Source organism: Dreissena polymorpha, chromosome 5 (genome assembly GCF_020536995.1).
Source record: "Dreissena polymorpha isolate Duluth1 chromosome 5, UMN_Dpol_1.0, whole genome shotgun sequence".
In the NCBI taxonomy this organism is placed as follows: domain Eukaryota; kingdom Metazoa; phylum Mollusca; class Bivalvia; order Myida; family Dreissenidae; genus Dreissena; species Dreissena polymorpha.
In genome coordinates this window covers 103817853-103843370 of record NC_068359.1, presented here as the reverse complement: position 1 = coordinate 103843370, position 25518 = coordinate 103817853, and the positions used below count along the sequence as shown (strand labels likewise).

General features: G+C 35.0%; 1 protein-coding gene across 2 annotated transcripts in view; it reads right to left on the bottom strand.

Moving 5' to 3' along the window:
- The window catches only part of LOC127880547 (ephrin type-B receptor 1-B-like), a 125330-nt gene that overhangs the window by 72117 nt on the left and 27695 nt on the right, over positions 1–25518 (bottom strand). For both annotated transcript variants that reach the window (XM_052427857.1, XM_052427858.1), the window contains exon 2: positions 22712–22809. In XM_052427857.1, coding sequence (XP_052283817.1) covers positions 22712–22809 — 98 coding nt within the window. The remainder of the gene's footprint in view (positions 1–22711; positions 22810–25518) is intronic.

Below are 25518 nucleotides of genomic sequence, written 5' to 3'. Positions count from 1 at the left end.
GATGATAGGGTTGTCAATTTTGACAAATCGAGGGGTCGGTGACCAATGCATGCTGTGCGTGTAATTCAAACCCGATAACCTGGCGACTGGCTTTTGATAACAACGATAACAGTTTGATTGCAACACATCATAATTTGATAAATTGTAAAAATAAGTTTTGAACATGGAATGATAAAAGCTCCGCTAATCGGGACCCTTTGAAATTGAGCAAACAAGACTGTCATGAGAAAATGTGTTTGAAACGTTCTCTAAGAGCAGAGGATTTTATATGAAAACCATTTTGGCAGAATGTACACAAACTGAGAAGTGTGTGGGTAAATGTAATGTCATGCACGATACAAACATAATAGATACATAAAATGATGAATTGCATTTTTTTTGTTTTATTGTAGTAGAATTAAAACATGAAGCATGAAGTTTTCAAATAGCTGGAAAAAAACACAACATAAATTGTCTAATTACACTTCTTAAATAGTATTTAATTTTAACAGATGAACAATGGTTGGCTTCAGGAAATGTCTACACAATATTTTTCAACTCTGTTAAGACAATAAGCTGAATAATGTCCCCATTTTTTTGGTCAAATTTATAACAAGCTAAAGAAGGCTGACAATACAATTAAAAATCAGAAATAGAAGAGAAAAAACTTTTATTTTAACTTAACAATGAGAAGTTGAATGCCAAGCTAAAATTGCCTTCATGTGATTTAACTGACAAGGCAATTTTCAAGACAGACAAACATTTCAACCTACCAGATATAAATCTGGGCAAAAGTGACTTTTCATCATACATCAAATCTAAACTGACATGGTTGAAATTGAAATCTCATACAAATTGCTTTCAAACACCACTGGGCTTGTAAATGGTGAGATACTGGTGCCAGGGCAGAACTGGCACTATGTCTCCCAGATCTGATCCAGAACTTACATTTCAGCTTTGCTCTGAGAAAATGGGAATAAAGACATACACATAAAGTGTTGTCCCAGATAAGCCTGTGCACAGGCTAATCAGGGACCATACTTTCCCGCTTAAATGAATTTTGACTAAGAAACCACTTCCTTTAAACTGTAAACGAGATTACCATGCAAATGCAACTGGAAAGGGTCGTTCCTGATTAGCCTGTGCAGACTGCACAGGCTTATACCATACAACATTTTTAACACATCCATTAAGCCCGATGTTCCGAGCGCGAGGCTCATGTCTGTCACTTGTTCCAGGGATATAGCGGACAAGGATTCATGTAGGCAAGATATTTTGTAATAATTTTCATCATTAGTTGATACATTTTGAGGTGCAGTTATAATTGATATCCTCTCATACAGTCAATGTCAATAAATATTAAAGCTCAAGTTGCTGTGGCATAGTGGATATGGTGTCTTCTTTATTAGTCTCCTATTAAATGAACTTGGGAAGGTTTCACATAGGTCTTAGGCTTTCTATGCAATTGAGCTAAAATAAATAGGTTAAAATTAAATATTTACGCTTGTATTATGATTGGTCAGGTTGTAACAGCTGTGACCAAAGTAACCCCTGACATTTAAGCATGTTGCAACATGTTATGTTTTGATAATGTTATTGAAATTGCGACTTGAAAAATGGCAATTCATTCCATTTATTATTAAATTGTAATAATATTTTTTGGAGATTCCAATATTGAGCAAATGTGTTCAATAAATCTTTATCTAGACAACATACACTTGCATGGGGGTAATTATTCATGTTGTAAGGCTTGCATTTCTGCTCAGCTTACATCTATGATATAACCCAAGTATTATAAAACCACCTACAGCAGAACAGGGAATCATACCAGCTAAATGAGCAGCACATACTGAAGGGTGGGAGGCTTATCAGGCAGTCAGCTGAGTGATGTCTACAGAGGGCAGCCACCACTAGCTGATAGGCCCAGCCAGCCAGATACAGGCAGGCAGTCAGCTGAGTGATGTCTACAGAGGGCAGGCACCACTAGCTGATAGGCCCAGCCAGCCAGATACAGGCAGGCAGTCAGCTGAGTGATGTCTACAGAGGGCAGCCACCACTAGCTGATAGGCCCAGCCAGCCAGATACAGGCAGGCAGTCAGCTGAGTGATGTCTACAGAGGGCAGCCACCACTAGCTGATAGGCCCAGCCAGCCAGATACAGGCAGGCAGTCAGCTGAGTGATGTCTACAGAGGGCAGCCACCACTAGCTGATAGGCCCAGCCAGCCAGATACAGGGCCCTAATAATGGTAAGGCAGAGAGTCTGATGACAGATGCCTGCCACAAGCCCCAAACACCGGCTCTCCTGGCACAACACACCATCAAAGTGGCTCACATGCATTCATTTCATGTTTATCCATATGTTTGAAACTTGTTTTCCGCAATTCGTTATTAGGGTTATAATGGACAACAGTTTGCTTGCAAAATATGGGCAGTATTATTTTGCTGCTGATCATGTTCTTGGATGAGGACCTTGTTAGTTGATACACTGTATTATTATGTCTTCTCCTAACTAGTCTGCAGTCAGTATATTGCTGTGCTGTGGATGGAGCAATAGTCTTCCTGAACATGTGGACACCATCACGACAAGAGTGACATCATTTTGTAATACAAACAGGGCGTTTGAATGTGGTACTGATAAATAGCAAACTAATGGTGTAATATGATGAGAACACACAGGTAATTTAAACACATTTGCAAACTGTACCTCAGTGAGTACAGACTCCAATAAAACCTCATTATTTACCAACATTCAGATCCATATGTACTATTTCAATGTACCAATGTAGAAGGAACTTCTATTACCACTATCTGTTACATCTGTCAAGGCACACCATGATCCTGAGAAAAAGGAGCTCAAGCAGTCATTTAAAAAGAGTTAATAAGCCTTCATACAATGGCACTGATATTGCATGACCTTGACCCTGTTATCAGCCCTACCACTGATAAGCCCCATTAGGACTGATATAATGCACACTGTAACTACTGTCAAGATTGCTTTGTGAAAACAGGACTTCATGCATGTGCGTACACTTTCCCCTTTTATTGTTTTTAACGTTTAAAAGAAAGTCTCGCCATAGCTTAAATCCATTTAAGACGCAAAGTATCATCCCTGATAAGCCAGTGTGGATTGCGCAGGCTAATCTGGGACATGACTTTTCCCACTTGCATTAAACCCCATTTTCTCAGAGTGAGGCTCATATGTATTCCACTGCCAATTATGAAAAGTTTTGACAGTAACATGCCAAAACAGTACAAATGTGTCTCTTAAACTTTGTTTTCTTGTTCCATACATTTTTATATACATTCTCATGCTAAAGTATCTTGAGAGAAAGCTGATAAGTGTGTGCCAGATGTAAGAAGCAGAACAAAGGTATTGATAAAGCAACAGCACAATTATCAGCCAACTTATTGGTCTGGAAAGTATCAAAGGGCAAGGGACATAACTGTGGCCTTGAACTGTTGTTAATTTAAATGTATGTGTGTTTAATACTTCAACAAAAACATAATTGTATGCCAAACTGTATTTTTCTTATGTAATAATTGTGTGTACATTGAAAAAGATATGTAGCTCACCTGAAAAGAGTCCTTCACAAGTATAATTGCAGTAATATTCACTTAAATTTGTCTATAAACACAATATATAATCAGATCTCATCAACAAGATTTGATTGAAGTTAAATGTGCCATGAAGAGAGAACTACTAGAATGCAAACAGGTGATGTAACCAGACCCAGTCAGTTATCAACAGACTCATAAACTTAACAGCACAATTAACTGGTCAGGTGAAAATAAACAAGAGCACATGATCAACAACTCAACAACCTGTAAGATAATCAATTACACCAAAGACAGAAAATAAATTAAGTTAATTCAATTAAATGTTCAACTTTGCACCAAAGATAAACAAGAGCACCGCATAACAGGTGCCACGCTCGGCTGCGAAAGCTTGTCAAGAGTTTTTTCTTGTTTTAGAGGTCAGTGACCTCGACCTTTGACCTAGTGACCCAAAATGGATGTGGCCTGTAGAACTCATCAAGGTGCATCTACATATGAAGTTTCAAAGTTGTAGATGGAAGTACTTTGATTTTAGAGGCAATGTTAAGGTTTGAGCATGACGGCTGCGGACGGCAGACGACGATCAGGCTATGACAATAGCTCGGGGGATTGTAGGACATAAGCCCCCCAGGACAAAACCCCCCCAATGAAAAAATGAACATTTGGACAATTGCCCCCCAGTAGTAATAACAGGTAGGATATAAGCCCCCCAGTGCTTATTTTGCATCTGGATATTTGCCCCCCAGTGCTTATTTTAGGAGTGGACATTTGCCCCCCAGTGCTAATACCATATGTTGTTTCCTTTAGACTAGTATATCTCTGTATTTGGATTCAGTATTATTTCATATCTCATAAATATATAATCATAGAAACTTGGATCATTATAATTCGAAATAAAAAAGGTCCAGAAACTCACTTTAATTGCCTAATCTTAGGTAAAACAAACATCTTAAAGAATTTGAATTGTTTTTTAATTAATCAATCAAAAGGATTATCAGCTTGTTAAAGGTGTTACATGTGGCTTTGATCATATACTTGTTAATGAAAATTAAAGGCTTCTGTATTTAATAAATCAAAAGGATTAAAAGGTGGTGATAATTGGACATGATTATCTGCTCAATCGAGTAATGTCGTTTAAAATTAGGCACTGGGGGGCAAATGTCCACTTCTAAAATAAGCACTGGGGGCCAAATGTCCAAATGCAAAATAAGCACTGGGGGGCTTATATCCTACCTGTCATTTCTTCTGGGGGGCAATTGTCCAAATGTTCATTTTTTCATTGGGGGGGTTTTGTCCTGGGGGGCTTATGTCTGGATCGGGTTTTCTCCGAAAACAGCCTCGCTAAAAATAACTAGAGCTTTGTCACAGACGTGACGAATACCCCCATTTGCCGCATTGACACCAAATATTTTGCATGTTGTCTTTAAAAAAAACAGCGGACACCATGCTCAATTTTTAAAATGCACTAAGTGACCCCGTGACCTAGTTTTTGACCCAGCATGGCCCATGCGCGAACTTGACCTACACATCATCTAGAATTCTAGATACAACTTCTGACCAAGTGTGGTGAAGATCGGACTTAAACTACTTGAATTAGAGAACGGACACCATGTGCAATGTTTAAAACGTACTAAGTGACCCTGTGACCTAGTTTTTGACCTGCCATGACCAATTTTCGAACTTGGCCTAGACATCATCTAGAAACAACTGCTGACCAAGTTTGGTGAAGATCGGATGAAAACTACTTGAATTAAAGAGCGGACAACATGCTCAACGTTTAAAATGCACTAAGTGACCCCGTGACCTAGTTTTTTACCCGGCATGACCCATATTATAACTTGACCTTGACATCATCTACAAACAACATCTGACCAAGTTTGGTGAAGATCCGATGAAAACTACTTGAATTAGAGAGCTGACACTTAATACGGACCGACCGACAGACCGACCGACTGACCGACAGACAGACAGACAAGCTCACTCCTATATAACCCCCTAAACTTCATTTGTGGGGGTATAATGAAATTTATTCCATTAAATGTTCACTTTTGTCACTTACTCAGCCACTAAAAGTTTCTAGGTACAAAGTCTAACTGTTCACATAGAATTAATTGCTTTCCCATCTTCTCAACAAAAAATGACAATAGATATGTCATCTGGATAATTTGAAAGCCTTACAACAGAGAAACCTGTCTCCTCCAAGTGGAGATTACAATGAAAATGAAGAATCAAAAACAAAGTGGTGGTAGATATTTTCCTAGATTGCATTAGAGCAGGGCACCATGGTCTGACATGTAATTCATTAAACAGTGGGACCCTTGTTGACTCAGTGTCTAGATGCTGAACTTTCCTGCTACAATGTCAATCAGGAAGGGGACACAAATCTCAGGGACTTTCTCTCTATCAATTTAAGGCTTTGGTCTCATTTTGCTAGCGTTTGCCAATTTTGCTTTGCCCATTTTTCAAGCACAATCAAACATGTCAGCACTTGATATTGGCTGTCATGAAATTTTGTTACTTGAATGCTCTAGATTTAAGCTGACATAAAATTCACAAAATAATAGCCAAGATTTGTCTATCCCTTGTAGAGGTGTGATATAAATTGTTTCTGTTGTATGAATGTCTTCAAAAAAATTTCTTATGAAGATTCAAGATTTAATCTTCAATTTTTAAACCAACTAACAATTAAGTTGATGCAAATCGCATACCTTCGCTTGGTGAAGCATGCAACCTGCATTTTAAGACCAATGTAATTAAGTGTTCTGTTGGTAACCAAGTACTAACAAACATAAAAAGAACCGTACAAATAAGATCATAAAATAAATCTGAAAGCGAGTAAGCTCCAGAAACTAATATAGAATGTAGAAGACCCATCACAAGTGTATGCAACCAGGTTTCTATTCCCAGGAATGTAGAAGACCCATTACTAGTGTAGGCAACCAGGTCTTTACTCCTACTGCTTTATGGTCAATAATTCACTTGGAGACTAAGAGTTCCATGATTAAAACAGCCCTGTATCTGATTAAAAAAGGATTTTCAGGCATATGTAAGGTACAAGTCAGTTTCAATTAACTTCCCACCATTCTCCATCTTATCTCCATGAAAACCTAATTACACACAGACACTTATTCCAGTTGATCCTACATTTTATTACTTGATTGATAATGAAAAATATGTAATAAAATCAATTTTACTTACTCAGATGTGTATGTGTGTGTATCTGGGTGTTTTGTTTTTACTGCCAACGAGTAAATATGCTTTAATGACTGTAATATATGTAAGCAACTCATCAAATTTATGAATAACAGTATGCTATTGGAGAGTTTACAGCAGCCTTTCAAAACTAACAAACCGATGAGATATGTCTAAGCTAATAAATGGCTTATTACTTGATCATTACAAGCAACCCTTCATAAAGTGCTTCTTGTTTGAGCGTTGAAATTAGCTTTTAACCAAACACAGCAACATTTATCCCATGCCCAAGAGTGATTGTATGTATTCACTTGATTTAGAATTTTGTATTAAATCACATGTTTCAAAACTAACGACTTCTTAAAAATCATGCCGAAATGTATAGCTTTTCCTGTATTTCTTCTATCACTAACATATCTTAAGTTCTTTGGGAAATATTTTCTAAAATAACAGCAAATAAAAGCTTGTAAAAGAATCCAATATCCATTCTACTAATAATAACTGCAAATCGTCAAAGCAAACAATGCTGTAAAGTTTACATTGTGATACATGGCCGGTTTAACCGCACAAACATATCAGGTCAAAGAAGCAGCTCCAATTTTTCTGATTAATCCATTAAATCCATCTTAGGAACTGTGTTTATTTAGCGGTGGCCATATTTGTTCAAATGTATTATAATTCCTACGGATTGATTTTATCCGGTCAATTGAAACGTAAAATATAAATCTGATTAAGAAAGTATGATCAAAAGAATGTGATTCCTTATTGAGAGATTATTTGGTCTTCTGAATGAATGTATCCTCCTACATATTTACCCTTATACTGTTAATTAATTTGACAATTTTTGACATAACACATTGTTGTAATCTCTGTCAATGTTTTGCATCATGTCATATCACAGATAAAGTTATGTATATAAATGAAAATTTTGAGACAAATAACTAAATGATTGCCAATATTCCAAAAATAACAAAATAATATAACGAGTTCTACAAAATTAAACCACACTTGAAATGTGATCAGAAGCCATGCAAATAACCAAAATTCAACATCTGCATACAAAAAATGTCAATTAAAACAGCACTTAAGAATTCATAGACCCAAAACTCTGAAAGGGCATATGCCCCTGAGCCAAGTGAAGCAGCTCTTATTAAAACATGGGCGTTCAAGCTGTGGGTTTCCAAACTTAACATGGCGTGAAAAATATCTGTTGACAGTGGTGAGATCAAAGTAGTACTAGTACCACCAGATCGGAAATGAAAATTCACCAAGTTATTGAGTCCTGCTCATTTCTCATGCATGCCTCAGAATTATCGCCATTGATTTTGTCACCATCGTAAGCCCAATATCAGGTTAAGGCGAGCTTTCAAGGCTCAAAAACTTCACCAACGGGACTTCACACAGCACCGTGGCAAACTGGGAGAAACTTAGCATCTGCAGGTCATTCAATAATAACAATAACTGGCTTGTTTGCTTCCAACATTTGTTCCTGAATCACAGTTGTGTCTGGTAATTGGTTGATACAAATAGCAAAATAGTTGTTACAATTAACATGCAATAATGTAAACAAGAGATTGCCAAGCAATATGGTCCCCTACCGGTGAAACTTCACCATTGTCAGTATTTTGTTATTGTTTTTTTATTTTATTTGTTGCTATCAACCAGAATTATTCACGGAGGAACAAAATGAAATGACGTGCATAATCTTCATATTGCCATCTATCCATGTGTCAAGTTTCATGAAAAAATATGAAGAACTTTAAAAGTTATCACAGGATCCAGAGAAGTGTGACAGACTGACAGACAGACTGACAGACAGAGTGCAAACCATACGTCCCCTCCGGTTTCACCAGTAGGGGACAATAAAATTTAAATTGTAATGTGTACTGGTAATTGGTCAAATTATACAACTTATTGTTCTTTAGATGGGTCCCTAATGTTTACTAGCTTCTAAGCAATGTTTAATAAAAACCATCCATATATCAAACACATTTTGAACATATTTTCTGTTTAATGTCTGTATATATTGTACATACGTAAAATGAATGAAGCTGTTCATATCATATTAAATTGTAAATTCGACACTTTGTTCTTCATTCAAAATCATCTCTGATACATAAAGGTAATATAATATAATCATGATATTGCAAATGTAACTGGTTTACGCAATGCACTTTGAAACCATAAATACTTCAACATTTACCAGCACAAATGAGGCATGAGGCATAAACTGTAAACTGCCTATCTGTATATCACCATTTTGTGTGACTGATGTAGTATTAAGTATTTCATTCCCTACCAAATATAGTGTTGCCCAGTTTATTGATGAATCACATAAAATATTTACATGAGCCTAATTAGATTTGTGAATTACAGTTCTACTGAGATGAAACCATAAAGTATAATAAATGTAATGTACAAGGGACACCATACGATGTCCAATGATCTGTTCAATCAACAGTCTTCACACTCAGTGCCTACAGTGTGAAAATGCATTCCAAGTATGGATTGAACCTGCAAAGCATTGACAAAAAGTGTTTATTCATCAGTAGTAACCAAAATCTTATGAACTTTCACTAAAACAATTGTGCTGACAAAGTGTTATGAGCATATATTTTTGTTACGTAGACCTAAAAATTCTGCACAATGTGACAACAAGAATGACACCACCTTCAGTGATCCCACTTGCCAATTTCCCTCAAAATCAATATAAATTCCGACAATTTTGTGTTAGAACCTACATAAAAGCTTTAACCCAATTTAAATTCAATCACAGGCTAGAGAATAAATCTCAACTACTTCAAATGTACAAGCTTAACAAAAGCATTTAAAAAGCATCAGGTAATTACTCCACTTTAAAGTTCAAACATATAAATCATTTTAATTCTAAGAGCCTGCTCACAACAAATAATCTCAATAAAATTCTTAAACTGTTGTTTACATAGCTATTACTGTAACATTATGAAGTTACCACCCTGCATTCATAATTCTATTCATACGGTTTTGTTTTGGCCGAATTCAGTTCAATACAGATTTTAATATTTAAATTTTCAAAATGGTGGGCTGAACCATTTAAATTTATTGGCACAAGAAAATTAAGCCCTATGTGAAGAAAACAAAACAGAAAAGCATTTGTTCTGCTTTATCAATAAATACAGGTATTTACAATTATTGGGAATTACATCAATTAAAATATGTCCATATATTTTTTAGTGTAATTTTTTTTTTACAAATAACTATTATAAATATTTTTAATGATCCGTTGTTCTTATAAAATATATATTTACTGAATAAGCAGTATAATAAAAGTTATAGTTTATCCCAACAGACACAGTTTTATTATGATTCTTAATACTTTCCACCTACGCAAAGACTATTGCAAGTCCAGTGTAATTTTAATAGAGATGTTTAGCCACCAGTATTTTATGGGTATTTTATAACATCTTTTTCTGCACGAGATTTGTTTAATTGAAGATCTGATATCAGCTCCTCTTGTGCACAACAATGAACACGATACTATTGTTATGAGTCCCGCATTCCGCTTTTCAACTGTTTTGAAACTGATCTGTCACGCAGGCTGAGCTGGCATGCAAAAAACAGACCGCTTACATGAACATAGATCACATAATGGCGACAGGTTTGGTATTTTTTATTTCTAAAAAACAACAACATGTAAAATAGTTTTTTCAACACGATGGGATTCATTTCTTAAACTGTATTACATTTATAAGTCTTATTGGCCTGTTGTAACAGTCCTTTAACCTCAATTGTCAAAGTATGAATAATTTCAACAGAGTGAAATGAATTGTTTTTAGAGTTTTACTTGTCATGTATTCTGGAGTGGTCAAAGTGACTGATTTGCAATTTATGAAAATTATAAAATACCAGGTAATTAGTGATCAAAAGATTTAAATAAGAAGAATGTCAGGTTGTTAATGAACATTTCTGGTGCGAATACCAGAATTGTATTATATATAATGCAGTGAAACAATATTATGTTCATGAACAACAAGAGATGTGTTCGTCAGAAACACAATGCCCCCTACTGCGCCGCTAAAATAAACTTTCTATTTACCATTTGGCAAGTATAGAAATCATCTCCCTTTAAAGCTTATTACTTCCCTTGGATTTTGTCCAATCCAACCTGGGGGGGGGGGGGTCTGTAGACAGTCAAAAATGACCAAGTCAGACATCACTGACAACCAAGGCCTGTGGTTTATCAAAGAGATCATAGCCAGAGTTCGTGTATCTATGGACATAAGTCCACAGGTATGTAATAAACCCTACTATTCACAAATTAGTACAGGAAAGAAATGATAATTATATCATTAAAAAAAAAAACTTTGACAAATCAATAATTTGAGTTATAAATAATCAAAATAAAAAATCTGTACAGTAACTGTGAAAATAACTTAAATTCTTGGTAAGGAAATATATAATCTGAGATTTATAACTATATAACATACTTCCCTTGAAAATAATTGTCTTTAACAAATCTCTATTTTAGTACAGTACAGCCAAAGCGGCACAAACATAATCCGCGGCTACGCCACGGCCAGATTATTAGTCCGCGGCGGCCGAATCGTGTGTTCACGCGGCGTATCGCCGTGGCACTCGGCATCGATCCGCGCAACGACGCCGAGTCTGTATTAACCTCGCGTACTTTCGCGGAGTAAATCCGCCGCAAACGTACGCGGCGGATCGAGTGAAAAGATATCCACCTACATGTGCATACACGTATGTGTAGCGTAGAATTAATTACGCGCAACTGTTTATGTTTCGTTCGATTATCATTATTATATTTGTAATCCGAAACACACTTCCGAATTTTAATGCTAACGCGTCCTTTGGCAAATTCTAGCGTCAAATAAACAGTGCTAAAATATCCTTTGTTTCATAAAAAGCGCGCGAAAATTATGCAGACATGTAGAACGTCGTTTGGAAAGTTTGGGTGTATTTTGTGTTATATAAATACATGAACATCACGTCAGGCGTAAATCGCGTGTTCAGTGGAGAAAAAAAACGCCCCGATTAGACGTTATTTCATCATCTCTATAAATAGTAACAAATGCCCAAATGTATTTGATACTTAAGGAAATATCGAGAATGTTTGTGTATCGTAAATATTTACCAGCATTTGCTTTAAAACTGGAATATACGGGATTATCGGGTAATAAGTAGCGATATTAATCGATAATATGAACAAAATAAAACGTGTTTATATATGCATATTCAAACAATAGTTATAATAAGCTGATAATTAACAAAACTACAAATACGTCGTCACCGTCTTGATTATTGATGTGGCTTCAAACTGCTAATTTTCTCAGCTAAAATATAATAGCGGAATCAACATGCAATTAATTTATAAATCCACCATATGCTGGAGCCTTGACCACTTGTATGTGCGAAAACATAATTACGTGACCTTGTTTATGTGTGAAATACATACGCTTCGGGCGGGAAACAAACTTAATAATTGGCCAGACACATTAACTATGCTTACATGTATATGCTAATACAATCCGCACACAATATATTTATTATGATTTTAATTATTATCATAATTGTTCTTTCAAAATTTGTTAACTACATGTAACTAATAATTAAAAAAAAAAATATTTCATGATCGCATCGACTCGGCATCATGTCGCGGACCGCGGCATGCCTTGGCGGACAGATGCGAAGTTTCGCGGCGAAATGCGACTTGCCGCCGCATACTGACGCGGCTTCAACGACTGACGCGGCATCGACTCGTTTCGCCTTGCCGCCGCGGATCGCGAAATACGTTTGTTCAGCTTTGGCTGTACTGTAGCAAATAATTAAAAGCCACTACCATGACTGTAGATTCACCAATCAAAATGTGCAGCTCCATGAGATACACATGCATGCCATATATCAAGTTGCTATGTTCAATATTGAATCATTATCTCCCTTTAAAGCTTGTTACTTCCCTTCGATTTGTATTTTTGACCTTAGACCTTGAAAGATGACCTTGACCTTGACCTTTTACCACGATGTGTTTGTCGGAAACACAATGCCGCCTACTGCGCCGCTTTGATTTATTTAACAAAAATATATAATTTGGCAGGTCAGATAATTATGTCCATATAAAGCTTATTACTTCCCTTGGATTTGTTTTTTCGACCCCGTGACCTAGTTTTTGACTCTGCATGACCCATATTCGAACTTGACCTAGATATTGTCTAGATACAACTTCTGACCAAGTTTCATAAAGATCGGATGAAAACTATTTGAATTAGAGAGCGGACACAAAAAGTGTGACAGACTGACAGACAGACAGACTTACAGACGGACAGTACGAAAACTATATACCCCCTTTTCTTCGAAAAGGGGCATGAAAAAGTCCTCGGTAAAAAAATAGTTTTAATTTTTGGACTCGCAAAGTCTAAGTAAGAGTAACAAGCATTTTATTGAGGTGACACTGCTGTATTGAAAACTCATGACTGCTGACAAATCTATGGTTGGATTTTTTACCCCATACACAAAGTACGCTATTAAGATTCCTTTAATTATCAATTATTTACAGATGAGATAATTAATAACTATAATCTTTTTGCAACGAAACAACTAAACTTAAATTTCTTTACAATAAACTTGAACATTAAATAATTATGCAGGTGGTTTTCTTCTATGAGGACAAATTTTCTTACAATACCCTGAGCTTATCATCTTGTCTACATTTATAATTTCAACCTTGGTCTTTTGTGGTAACAGACATTTCATATTTAACTGTAATTTCACATTCTACAGTAATAATGACTGTTCACCAAAGAGAAGCCCTCTTTCTTCTGCCAATTTACCATTAAATACTGACTGAACTTCTAAACAGCAATCAGACATGGCTCACTGGTCAGAAATTATTGATAGCTTGCTACCTGTCATATTTCAACAATTTCATGCAAAAATGATACATGTCCATGGTAAAATATGCTCCATTTAACAGGTTATACCAAAGATTTCCTGCACATTTCGCTAGAATGCTGTTTAGTATGGCCGTTTTATAGTTTTCATCAATTGATCATTTGAGGTGGATTGAGACATTATAGATATATTGCCCATTAAACTCTGCAGACAATTCAGCATAAATGCTTTTGTATTAGTAAAATCCCCTCATCCGTGAATGTCTCGTTTTACTTTGTGTCTTATTATTATAATACATGAATCACCATTTCATATCAAATACACACAAAGGACCAACCTAAGGCAAGACTTCAAAGTCTGCTGTATTGTCTAGATAAAAAAAGTTTACAAGTCCATTTTACGACTTTGTTCTTGTAAAAAGCTTGTCAACCTAAAACAGTTTATGCTTCAAACGCAAGTTTCTTCCAACATGATCAAATGCTTCACAAAAATCTCTCTGCTACATTATATTGTCATGTTTTGTGGGCGCTTAGGACCCAACTGAACAACTGCAACAAGGAAATGCACTGCACAAATAAAGTGTAAGAATACCAAAATACAGGTCAAATCTTTATTTTATTTCATCAATAGGATGATAGGGCTCAGCAGATGTGAATATCATAATTATATACTTCATAAAGTAAAGTTAAGAACCAAAGATCTGTCAACCATTTTCATAATAATGAATCTTTCTACTCCAAAAATTAGTTTGGCTAACATTCACAAGTCTTGCTTTGATTCAATTGAGGTGGTTTTAAATGTAAAGGTTAATATCCTACAACAATATTTATCAACAACATCACAGATAATATATGTTGTATACTTTCAATCAGTGGAGTTTTAGGAGAAAACAATGCCCTGAACACTGGTGTGGTTTTAGTGGTAAAGAAATGTTTAAGTAATCTTAATCACAAATATTATTCATTCAACTTGATGTCTGAACATCTGGCTGTTAAAAAAAATATTAACAAAGTGTTACAATTTTTTGTTTATTTATTACTAATAACAGAAGAACAAACAATCAATTACTGAAAACTTAACTCAATATTATTACAGGTAAATTTTTCTTTATGGTTGCATATGCTTTGTTATTAAAATTCAGAAAAAACAATTAGTCTAATATTTTGGTTAAAAAGGGGCAGAGCGATAAGCTAAGCAAGCTGGTCTTCTTAGCAAATACAATGTTACTCCCTATAGTTTAACTAAAACATAAAATACATGTTGATCAATTGGGCAAGTTTAAAGTGTGTCAGTGTCTTTTTTTGCATACATGTCTATTTATGAGTATAAATCCCAGAAGTAATGCTGAGCTTTCAAGAATGTATAGTTGAAATTAAGAAAATAAATTACACATTTTCAGCTAGAATATTGATCACACATTAAAAAGTCTGACACTATATATGAATGGTACATATTCCTGCGAAGAAAATTCAAATGAACAATTAAAAAATTATGCTTCATCAAGGTAGTGTTCATACACACAAAACAAGTATGGGTAATTCATAAACTATAGTCTGACATAATCATGGCTAGTCCTCAGGAACTTGAAACATCAATTTAATATGCATAAGTGTTTTCAATTAACAAAATGGTTTTAGGAAAAACAAAACTCATGTAACTCCAACAATAAATATAAAGAACACTTCTTAAAATGCTTTGGTCCATGTTAAAAAAATGAAAAATAATAATTGCATAAGCCTTTAATCAACAACACTCAAAATAAACGTTTTGAATGTTAAAGCACTTCAGTTTTACCCAACTGTCTACATTATATAATAAAACCTTGCATCTTTGTTAATGTCTATGATCATAATTATCAGCTGAAAGGTATAATTTAATGTTAGAAACTGAAATTTAATGAAATCAATGCATTAACAAAAAAGCTTTTAAAAAGCCGATGATATTTAGTTTAAGGTGATACATAAGTACCAATCTACCGGAAGAAGTTCTAATGGAGCATGACTACTATTTACATAAACCCAGCCAAGTTGCAATTAACGGAACCAAATAATGTACCAGGAAAAAATACAATACTTAAAATTGTGACTCTTCAAATACACAAATATTTCAGAAGATATGTTTCAAACAATGTCACTGAATAATGAAATGAAAATCAATAGGAATGTAGACAATTGATACACTGACTGCCACAGAGTCTTATCTTAAACAAAACAACAAAATAGATAGCTCAGTTTGGACTGGAACTTTGTCTAACCATTGCATTCAATTGATTATAACTGTGAGTGGGCTACAGATCCCCATGCCATGGATGGTCTCATATTCTTCTTGCCCAACGGGGAACCTGCTGTGGTACTCCCCTTGTATTGTACCACGTCTATTATAATGTTCCAGATCTATATTGTAACCCATCTATGTTGGATCCACTCTGACTTGAGACCTCCATCAGTCTCTATACACGCGTAAACTCTTCATCCAGACACTGGCGCCATTATGGTTTTTTAAAGTTTTTTTTAATTGTTTCAACAATATTTCCCTATTGCTTCTAAATAGGTTGTGTTAAATAAATAAATCTTTCCACAAAAACAGTAAGGTTAAGTGTTTTATTTGAAACTGGCAGGAAGAAAAATTGGGATACTTAGACAGCTAGCAGCCATTGAAACAGAACAAATTGCGTTGCTTGAAAAAGTAGCCTTCAAACAACAATTTATCTAGAACTATTTGTGAAAAATAATGTTTCATAATCATACATCCTTTATCTAACTAAATTAGATTATAAGGTAAATTATGTTCATGCAGAATACAAATGTAAGAAGTAACACAGTCCCCACTGAAAATAAAACTAAAATGTAACATTGAACAACTGATCTTAAATATCTAGGTTTAATTAAACAAAAGAATCAGATTTCTTAATCAATCTTCATCCAAGTCAAAAAATGACTTCAAGCCAAATAATATTACACATTCGTGAATATATAACAGTTGCGACTGTTTGTAGGAGATGTAAACACTGTGTCATGTTGTATAAACAAAGACAATCCCTGTAAAAAACTGAGAATCCACACCATTAGCTTATCTATTCACAATCAATGAATTTGAAAAATATAACTTTACATTGCCCTGCCCCAGGAGGACAGGATGTTTTAGCTGGCGACACTAACTGGATGTGACCTGATTATCTATACCAGCTCGGTCTCCAACCTGCAATCAGTATTATCTATGACATTGAACTAATGATATGTTACAAACCCACAATCAAGAATGTCACAAGGTACACATATTTTTTGCTGTATTATCATTAATGGAATAAACTATAATTTACACCATTAACACAAGTTAGCATGTTTTTGTGGCAGATTATACATGTGTTTGATTATAGCCTATTTTACTGTTTGAAAGCTGCCCAAGCAAAATGTCAACCATGGTCATCACAGTGCTTCATTGATTTTGATGGCCTTTCATGTTTTATTATGGTTATCCATCAAATACAGTGAAAAACCATTGTCACGAACATGGTTGCCCATGGTAGAAATGAGCATTGCCTGCCATGAGAAATCATTTCTAACCATGGTTATAGCCACATAAATATGAGCATTGCCTACTATGAGAAATCATTGCTAACCATGGTTATAGCCACTAGAAATGAGCATTGCCTACCATGAGAAATCATGGCCTACCATGGTTATAGCCACATAAATACTCAAAATCAACAAATATTTTGTAAAATATTTCATAAAATAAAGATAACCAATAAAAACAATCAGTGTTCCGTAAAGCAATAGCCACAATTTCAATGCTAGATGTGGTCTTGTAGCAGAGATTTAACAAGATACAAAATGCTCATTTTTATTTTTTGTGTCACAATATATTCCATTTTTGCAAAGGTTATACTTGATAATAAGATAGAAGCATTGTGTTTGGTGTCAAAGTAATTCAATATTTAAGTTGTATTGTTGATAGATGTAAATGTGTGTGTTTGTACATTGTGAATTTCCCACGACTATATACAAACATTTACGAGTGAACGCAAGATTGGCTTCAAGCAGCTAGAGAAAACTATGTCGTGCTCCCGCACTGCCTGAAGCCAATCTCACGTTTACTCGTAAATATTCGGATATCGCCGCAGGAAATTCAATCTGTACAATTAATTACACACATTTACTTTTATCTACAATACAACTTAAATATTGAAATACTTTGACACCAAACACTATGCTTCTATCTTATTATCAAGTATAACCTTTGCCAAAAAACGTTCAACAAAGGACATGTATACACTGACGTAATGATATATTTATAAACTTTATACAACTCCAAAACAATATGTCAAGTCTCTTCCACATCCACCATGCAACTAAAGCTCTGCCAAGTATAAACATTTCTCATAACCTTTATAGTTGCTCTCTACTGACATTCTATGCTGAAAACTGCCATATGTCAATAACAAATATATTGCACTCAATTCTCCATGATTTTACTTCAAACCCAATACAAGTGAAATATACAAGCCTGACAATGGTTGATGCCAACAGTGACAATAACATTAAACAATCTGTCCTACCATTTTAAACCCTATATTTCAGTTCTGCTCATTGGTTTCCTTAGGTGAGACATGTAATAATCTGGAGACATTTCAATAAGCTCTCCACAGTGTCTTGTAACATGTCTGCTGTTCAAAAAATCTATGCAACTGGATTTGTTAAAAGTACAAGGGTTTATTGAATACAATGTTGTGTAAAGTAAATATTGTATACTGACCAAACTGAATAAAATTATCTTCAAACTATCACATGGGCGAAAGTTGAAAATATCTGAAAACCCCAAAAAAATTCTGGGGCCTCCAGGGGCCAGCCAGGGCCCCCGGTGGGTGCAGGGCAAAGCCCTGGTGGGGGGGATCATTGGGGGCAATTGAACTATACCGGTAAGAGGTGTTGTGCACGAGAATTAAACACGTAATAAAATTGTTCAGCTGTTAAGATTGGTTGATTATGAAAAGACATGAGGAATTTCTATTTATAGCTTTTGGTTATTCCAATTCTTGCAGTGTGGTATTTAAGGAGTCTTCCCGCAGTCCGACAGCTGTAACATTTACAAACCGCATATCTGGTTTATTAGAATAAATTGCAGCAGGTTTTGATTGAGTTACTTGAACTGGCGCCTGCCATCTATAGGGTTGCCTACCCCTTTCCCTCCCCTTACAGGGGCATCAGCATAGTCATAATACTTCTGTATAGGTCCATGAAATTGGACTAACCCACTACACATCAAAACACATTTCCATTCTGTAACTGAATAGTGGAGGCTGTTAACAGCTTTAAATAAGGCACATCTGAACTCACATGATTTAAGATTTTCAAACTTATTATCCCCACGCTTTTTGAAAAAAAGGTGGGGATATTGTGGTGATCTCCGCCGTCCGTCCGTCCGTCTGTCCGTCCGTCTGTCCGTCCGTCTGTCCGTCCGTCCTGGCCACTATCTCCTCCTACACTAAAAGCACTAGAACCTTGAAATTTACACACATGGTAGCTATGAGCATATGTGCGACCCTGCACTATTTGGAATTTTGATCTGACCCCTGGGTCAAAAGTTATAGGGGTTGGGGTGGGGCCGCGTCAGAAATTATCACTCATTTTTTTAGGTTATTTTACATTTACTTCTTTATTTCTACACCGATTCACTTCAAATTGATACTGGACCTCACCTATGACAATACGGTCAATCTCAACCATGCATGGCCCCATTCCCAACCCTGGGGCGCCCCGCCCACATAGGCCACACCCACCAAAAATTTCCATTTACTATAATTTTTTCATTTCTACACGGATTCACTTCAAATTGATACTGAACTTTTGTTATGACATTAGGGTCAATCTCAACTATGCATGGCCCCAATCCCAACCCTGGGGCGCCCGCCCACATAGGCCACACCCACCAAAAAATTCCATTTACTATAATTTTTTCATTTCTACACGGATTCACTTCAAATTGATACTGAACTTCTCTTATGACATTAGGGTCAATCTCAACTATGCATGGCCCCATAACCAACCCTGGGGCCCCGCCCACATAGACCACACCCACCCAAAATTGCCTTTACTATAATTTCTTCATTTCTACACCGATTCACTTCAAATTGATATTGAACTTCTCTTATGACAATACAGTCAATCTCAACTATGCATGGCCCCATTACCAACCCTGGGGCGCCCCGCCCACATAGACCACACCCACCCAAAATTGCCTTTTACTATAATTTCTTCATTTCTACACCGATTCACTTCAAATTGATACTGAACCTCTCTTATGACAATACGGTCAATCTCAACTATGCATGGCCCCATTACCAACCCTGGGGCGCCCTGCCCACATATGTCACACCCACCCAAAATTGCCTTTTACTATAACTTCTTCATTTCTACACTAATTCACTTCTAATTGATGATGAACTTCTCTTATGACAATACGGTCAATCTCAGCTATGCATGGCCCCATTACCAACCCTGGGGCACACCTAGGTCAAACATTCGGCGTGGGGATACGCGTCGGCCTCTGCCGCGCCATTTCTAGTCTTTCATTTGAAATGGTCTGCATTTGTTTTATTAACATATTAAATCTCCCACAATTAGCTATTAGGAAAGCATGTAAGATTATTGTTATTTTATCACCAAATCCTGACACTGGTACATTCTGTGAGCAACTGGATTTTAAGGGCTTACAAAAACACATATGGAGCTAATTTCAGGAGAATTTTTTAACAAATTATCTGTCTTTAGATCTCTTTGATAACACTAGCTGTAGACAGCTCTGCAATTTTCAAGATAAGCAATAAAAATTTAATTACGCCAAAATGTTTGTATTTGCACCAACTATAATATTCTCAGCAAGAGCCATTTTCATTTGGGACCAATCCAGTCTCAATGACTTTAGTTTAAACCTATTTATTTTAGCTCGACTGCATAGAAAGCCTAAGGCTTATTTGAAATGCTCTGGTGTCTGTTTCCTGGGACTAGAATCAGTACTTGGTGTTGATGAGGGAAATCTAAAAAACGCTCCCACAATGGGGATCTATCCTTTGACCTCCCAATCACTAGGCGGACACCATATCCACTTCACCACTGCGACCCAAAAGGGTCTCAGTGACTTTGGGTCATACTTAAGTTCCAAATTAATTTCCAAATCATTGTCTTCCGAGTATTTTTGTAGAACAAACAGGAAGTTACATGCAAATCATGATTTCATCACATACATTTATCAAATTCATTATAAATATTAGTAAGGTGTAGCCTCCCCTGCGAGAGTTTAATGAATTGTTCATGAATCATTCATGAATCATTCTTGCATCATTCATGAACAACATTCATGAACTATTCATGAACTCTTCATGAAGGTTAAATGGCCGCTTTCTGAAATAGTTCTTGAAATATAAGTTCATGAACCATTCATGAATAATTTGTTCATGAATCATTAATGAACCTTGAATCATTCATGAACCTTCATGAACTTGCATATTTGATGATCACTTTATGAAGCGGCCATTTAACCTTCATGAATAGTTCATGAATGGAAACTTCATGAAAAGAGCAAGATTAATTCATGAATTTAATGTTCTAGAACTATTTATGAACCAAGTGATGTTGGAACTCACTCACTTCATGAATACTTCAAGAACAAAGAATGCAAGATGTTAATGCATACCATTAAAATTCAAGCTTATAATTATTATTGCACCTCCCTCCATGGGAAGTTGCACATTTCACAATATGAAACCATTAAAAATGACACTTTATAATTTATTTGACAGAGTAAAATGTAAGAACTGATCAGTTATCAACTGAGTCTGCTGATACCTGATCGGTTCTTACATTTTTATGCTTTAGTTACTGAAAAAATACTGCAGACAAGAATTGCCCTATCTTCTGGTAATAAATACTAAACTCAGTCATATAGGGTAATTTTTAAGTTAGAATCTGGTTGTTTACAAAGGATTTGAAGTAAAATACTGTATGCAAGCATATGCTTTCCAACAGGAAAAAAAGTATTTTTTATTTTAAGACGTCAAAAGTGACCATATATTCGGATATTAACTATTTTGGATGACATGTTAATTTCTTTTCTTTTTTCTTCTGTTAAAATCAGCCTGATAAAGTATGATTTATTTTTTTATGAAAATGGTTACACTGACAGTGCCAAGGAAGTTGAAATGGAACCAATGGCTGATCAGTTTAGCCAGTAATTTATTAAAGACTTACATTTCCAAATATAATATAAACCATGATGTGTCTTCATTTTGCTGCCATTTCAACTTCCTGTGTCCACATTATTCTTCCTTTGTAAAAACAGCAATTCATGAAAAGTTCTTCATTAGTTCTAAATAAAAGGCAAAAAAATACAATATACCTTTTTTGAACCACATACTAAGTTCAAGTTCATGAAAAGTTCTAGATCAATTATTTAACCAAATGGGGAATAATTTTCACAATTTTGTTGTTGAATCATTTACATTTTTCAGATTCATGAAAAAACCCTCATTAGTTCTTTAAAACAAAGTCAAGAATGTCTTGTGAACAATTCATGAACCACATAATCTGTTAAGGTGCATGAATCGTTCATCATTAGTTCATGAACCAAATCATGAATCTTTCTTGATTTAAAGGTTCATGAATCATTCATCATTAGTTCATGAACCAAATCATGAATCTTTCTTTAATAAATTATTAAACCGTCTTGTTCATGAACCATTCTTCACTGGTTCATGAATGCATGTTCATGAACCATTCATGAACTTAAGTTCATGAACTTGTTCTCATCAATTTCATGAACTTATCATGAGCTGTTCATGAACTGTTTGTAAAGTTCATGAATCATTCATGAATTCAACTTCAACTTGCAGGGGTGTTCAAGTAAATTTTACATTACTTATTTTAAATATAGAAAAAGTTCTGTTTCATTTCAAAATTAGGGTGATTTGTTTTTCAACTGGCCAATTTTTTTATTCATGTGCATGTTGAGGTCAATCAGATATTTCTTTCACATTCATTTCTTAGGTTCTATAATTTCCGGACAAGGTCTATTAGATTTCTTAAGGTTCAATTGCAGAACTTACCCCTCCATTGAGTTGGTCTGGTGGATCAGCAGGCACTATCTTCTTTGTCCAATTTAAATCACCAGATATCACTTTTGATGTGTCCAATAAAACGTTCTCTGAAAAGAATAAAGACAATATTTAGACAATGTGGTTTGTTAAATGTCAAATTTGAACAAACAGTTATTTACTATAGTTGCAATAAAAGAAGTATACATGATTGTCTTAAGAAAAATAATCAATATTATTAAGCATTCTTGAATTATTGTTTAATAGTAATACATTGGAAGCTTGTTTCATGTTAATTGGTTACAGCTAATAAGATGTAATAAGTGCATGAAAAATATATCTGTATCACTTACAAAATGAGCATGAAGTTTGTGAATATGTTAGTAAAATATTTAAATAGTATAAATATTCATAGATTAAATACATTTTTATATGTCTTCAAAGTGAAATGACTTCAGTTTAGGGTATGTTTTTCAAAAGTTTAATCAATAAACGATCAATATTTATAAACACTAAAATCGTTTGAGTGAAATTAGATGTCTTCTTTTATAGCAGTATAAATCATGGCTACTGTTTATCAACATTCTGTATTCTCTTTAATACAGACGTATAATGTTCTTCCAGCGTTCTTTCCTGATCAAAATTGCAATAAACCAGGCCAGCCTTGTAAATAATTCCCTGTGAAAATCAATGTTAATAGCACCATATGCAGACATGATATTCACCAGCTCCTATAGACCAATACAACGCTACTAATACTAATTCGGAAACACTTGCATTTTTTCTCCTCAGGACATCTTCATTTTGTCCTCATAATTTACTTATTAGTCACTTGTTACATTATCACATGACACGGGGCATGTAAGCCGAGTTACACCATCAACTTGTGACCAGTGAAAGGGCAAACTGATAAATTAATTGTAAGTATTAAATTTATTTGTATTACACCCCTTTCTTTCAGTTGTTATACAATTATACTATTGGATTACTTTACATAACCTAATTTTTATACTTTTTCTATTTGTTATATAATTTCACTAATATTATCATTTTTTGTAGCATGTATATCACATGTTAACTCTTTCAGTGCTGGAACTGAATTTTGAAGGTCTTTGCAAACAGTTTGGATCCAGATGAGACGCCACAGAACGTGGCGTCTCATCTGGATCCAAACTGTTTGCTTTTCTGATAGTATTCTTTGAAAAAAACCGAAGAAATTGCTAATTTTAGAAATTCAGCAGACGACAAATTTCCCAGCATGCAAAGGGTTAATCAAGAAATAAAATTGCAATTCATGAAAAAAACATTTGATATAAACCAATTTAAATTGCACAATTTAAGTTTATGAAGCAATAGGATTGTTGGTGAGAGGTAGTTCTATGGCACTTGTGCCATAATAAGGGGCAGGTATGCCTTATCTGCATCTGGGCCCGCAACTCCAAGCAATAATACAAGATTATTACCGGCAATAAAGCAGGGTTTCTGGCAAGGTAGGTGAGACACGAGTAGATACTTTAATGCCATAAATCTGCCTCAAGTGACACTGCTGAACATTTATTGTCACATCGAATGGCAATTGTGTGGCCACTGTTTGAACAAGGAGTTTCAACTACTTAAGAAACGGAGAAAAACATTGAAAATTATGTACATTTCTATAAGTTGGGCTTTTTATTGTCTCAAACGAGGATATTTTTTGGCATGTAAATTACAGCTATCTTGAAAACACAGCACGCTTTATTTCATTTGAAGTTTACATAGTAAAATAGTCAATGCAATTTTCTTTTCAGAACTGTTCTGTGCATACTTCGAGCAGTGTGTGAGAAGTACAAAGAGTAAAAGGCAGATATATATTTCCATTGTGTTTTTGTTTGAGAAAAATACACTGATCAGCAATAAGGCAGAATTAAGATAATGAAAAGAAACCTTTTTATGATTATGCTTTCAAATAAATTATTAAGATGGCAATAATATGACAACAATTTACATTTAAGACGTGGGAAAACCTTTGAATATTAAATCTATAAAAATTCTTCCACTAATCCTTTTCTCAGAGTCGTAAATAAAGTACTCAAAATATTTATACCATTAAAAGCTAGAAAACATTGATCTATCATATTCTCGAAACAAACACATCCACAGACCAGTACCACTTGACCAAAAGAACATCATAATCCCAACAGCAAATTTACAGAAGGCCCGTCTTGATAAAATCTACAGTCGTTAGTTGTTATTACACTTTTGCTATTGAAGACCAAATCAAACAATTTTGAAATTCTAGTGCAAACATGTTTTCATGCAAAGTAAACACTATTTAAATAAACTCTACTGATGAGGCCACTTTAAAATTGCAGTCCAAGTTTTCATGTTCAACATTCACTTAACTCAAAGCTGCTTGATGTTGGATAGAATTTCAACCAAGTGCTCTAATAATGCAGTTTTTTGCCTTTTATCTGCATGTTTTAATACGAAAACTGTCAAAAACACTCTTGGTGAAGTGTAATAATGTGCTTATTACTCAAAGAGAATAGAATACTGCAAACTTAACGCTTTTTTTTATTTTATAATGCACATTTCAATGTCATCAGATGAATTAATTACATATGATTTCCATTGGGAAAACAAGAACAGTAAGAGCAATATGAAATCCCAAGAATCAAATATCGGATCACTTTGTGTCTTGGCTAATATTAGCAATAAAAGCTCTTTTAGAACAGCAAGCATGTCAAAGAAAGTAGAGATACATATCAATATCTGACTGTTGCCTTTATTTCAATAATATGGCCACAATAGAATTGGGACACAAATGCAAGATAAAGTCC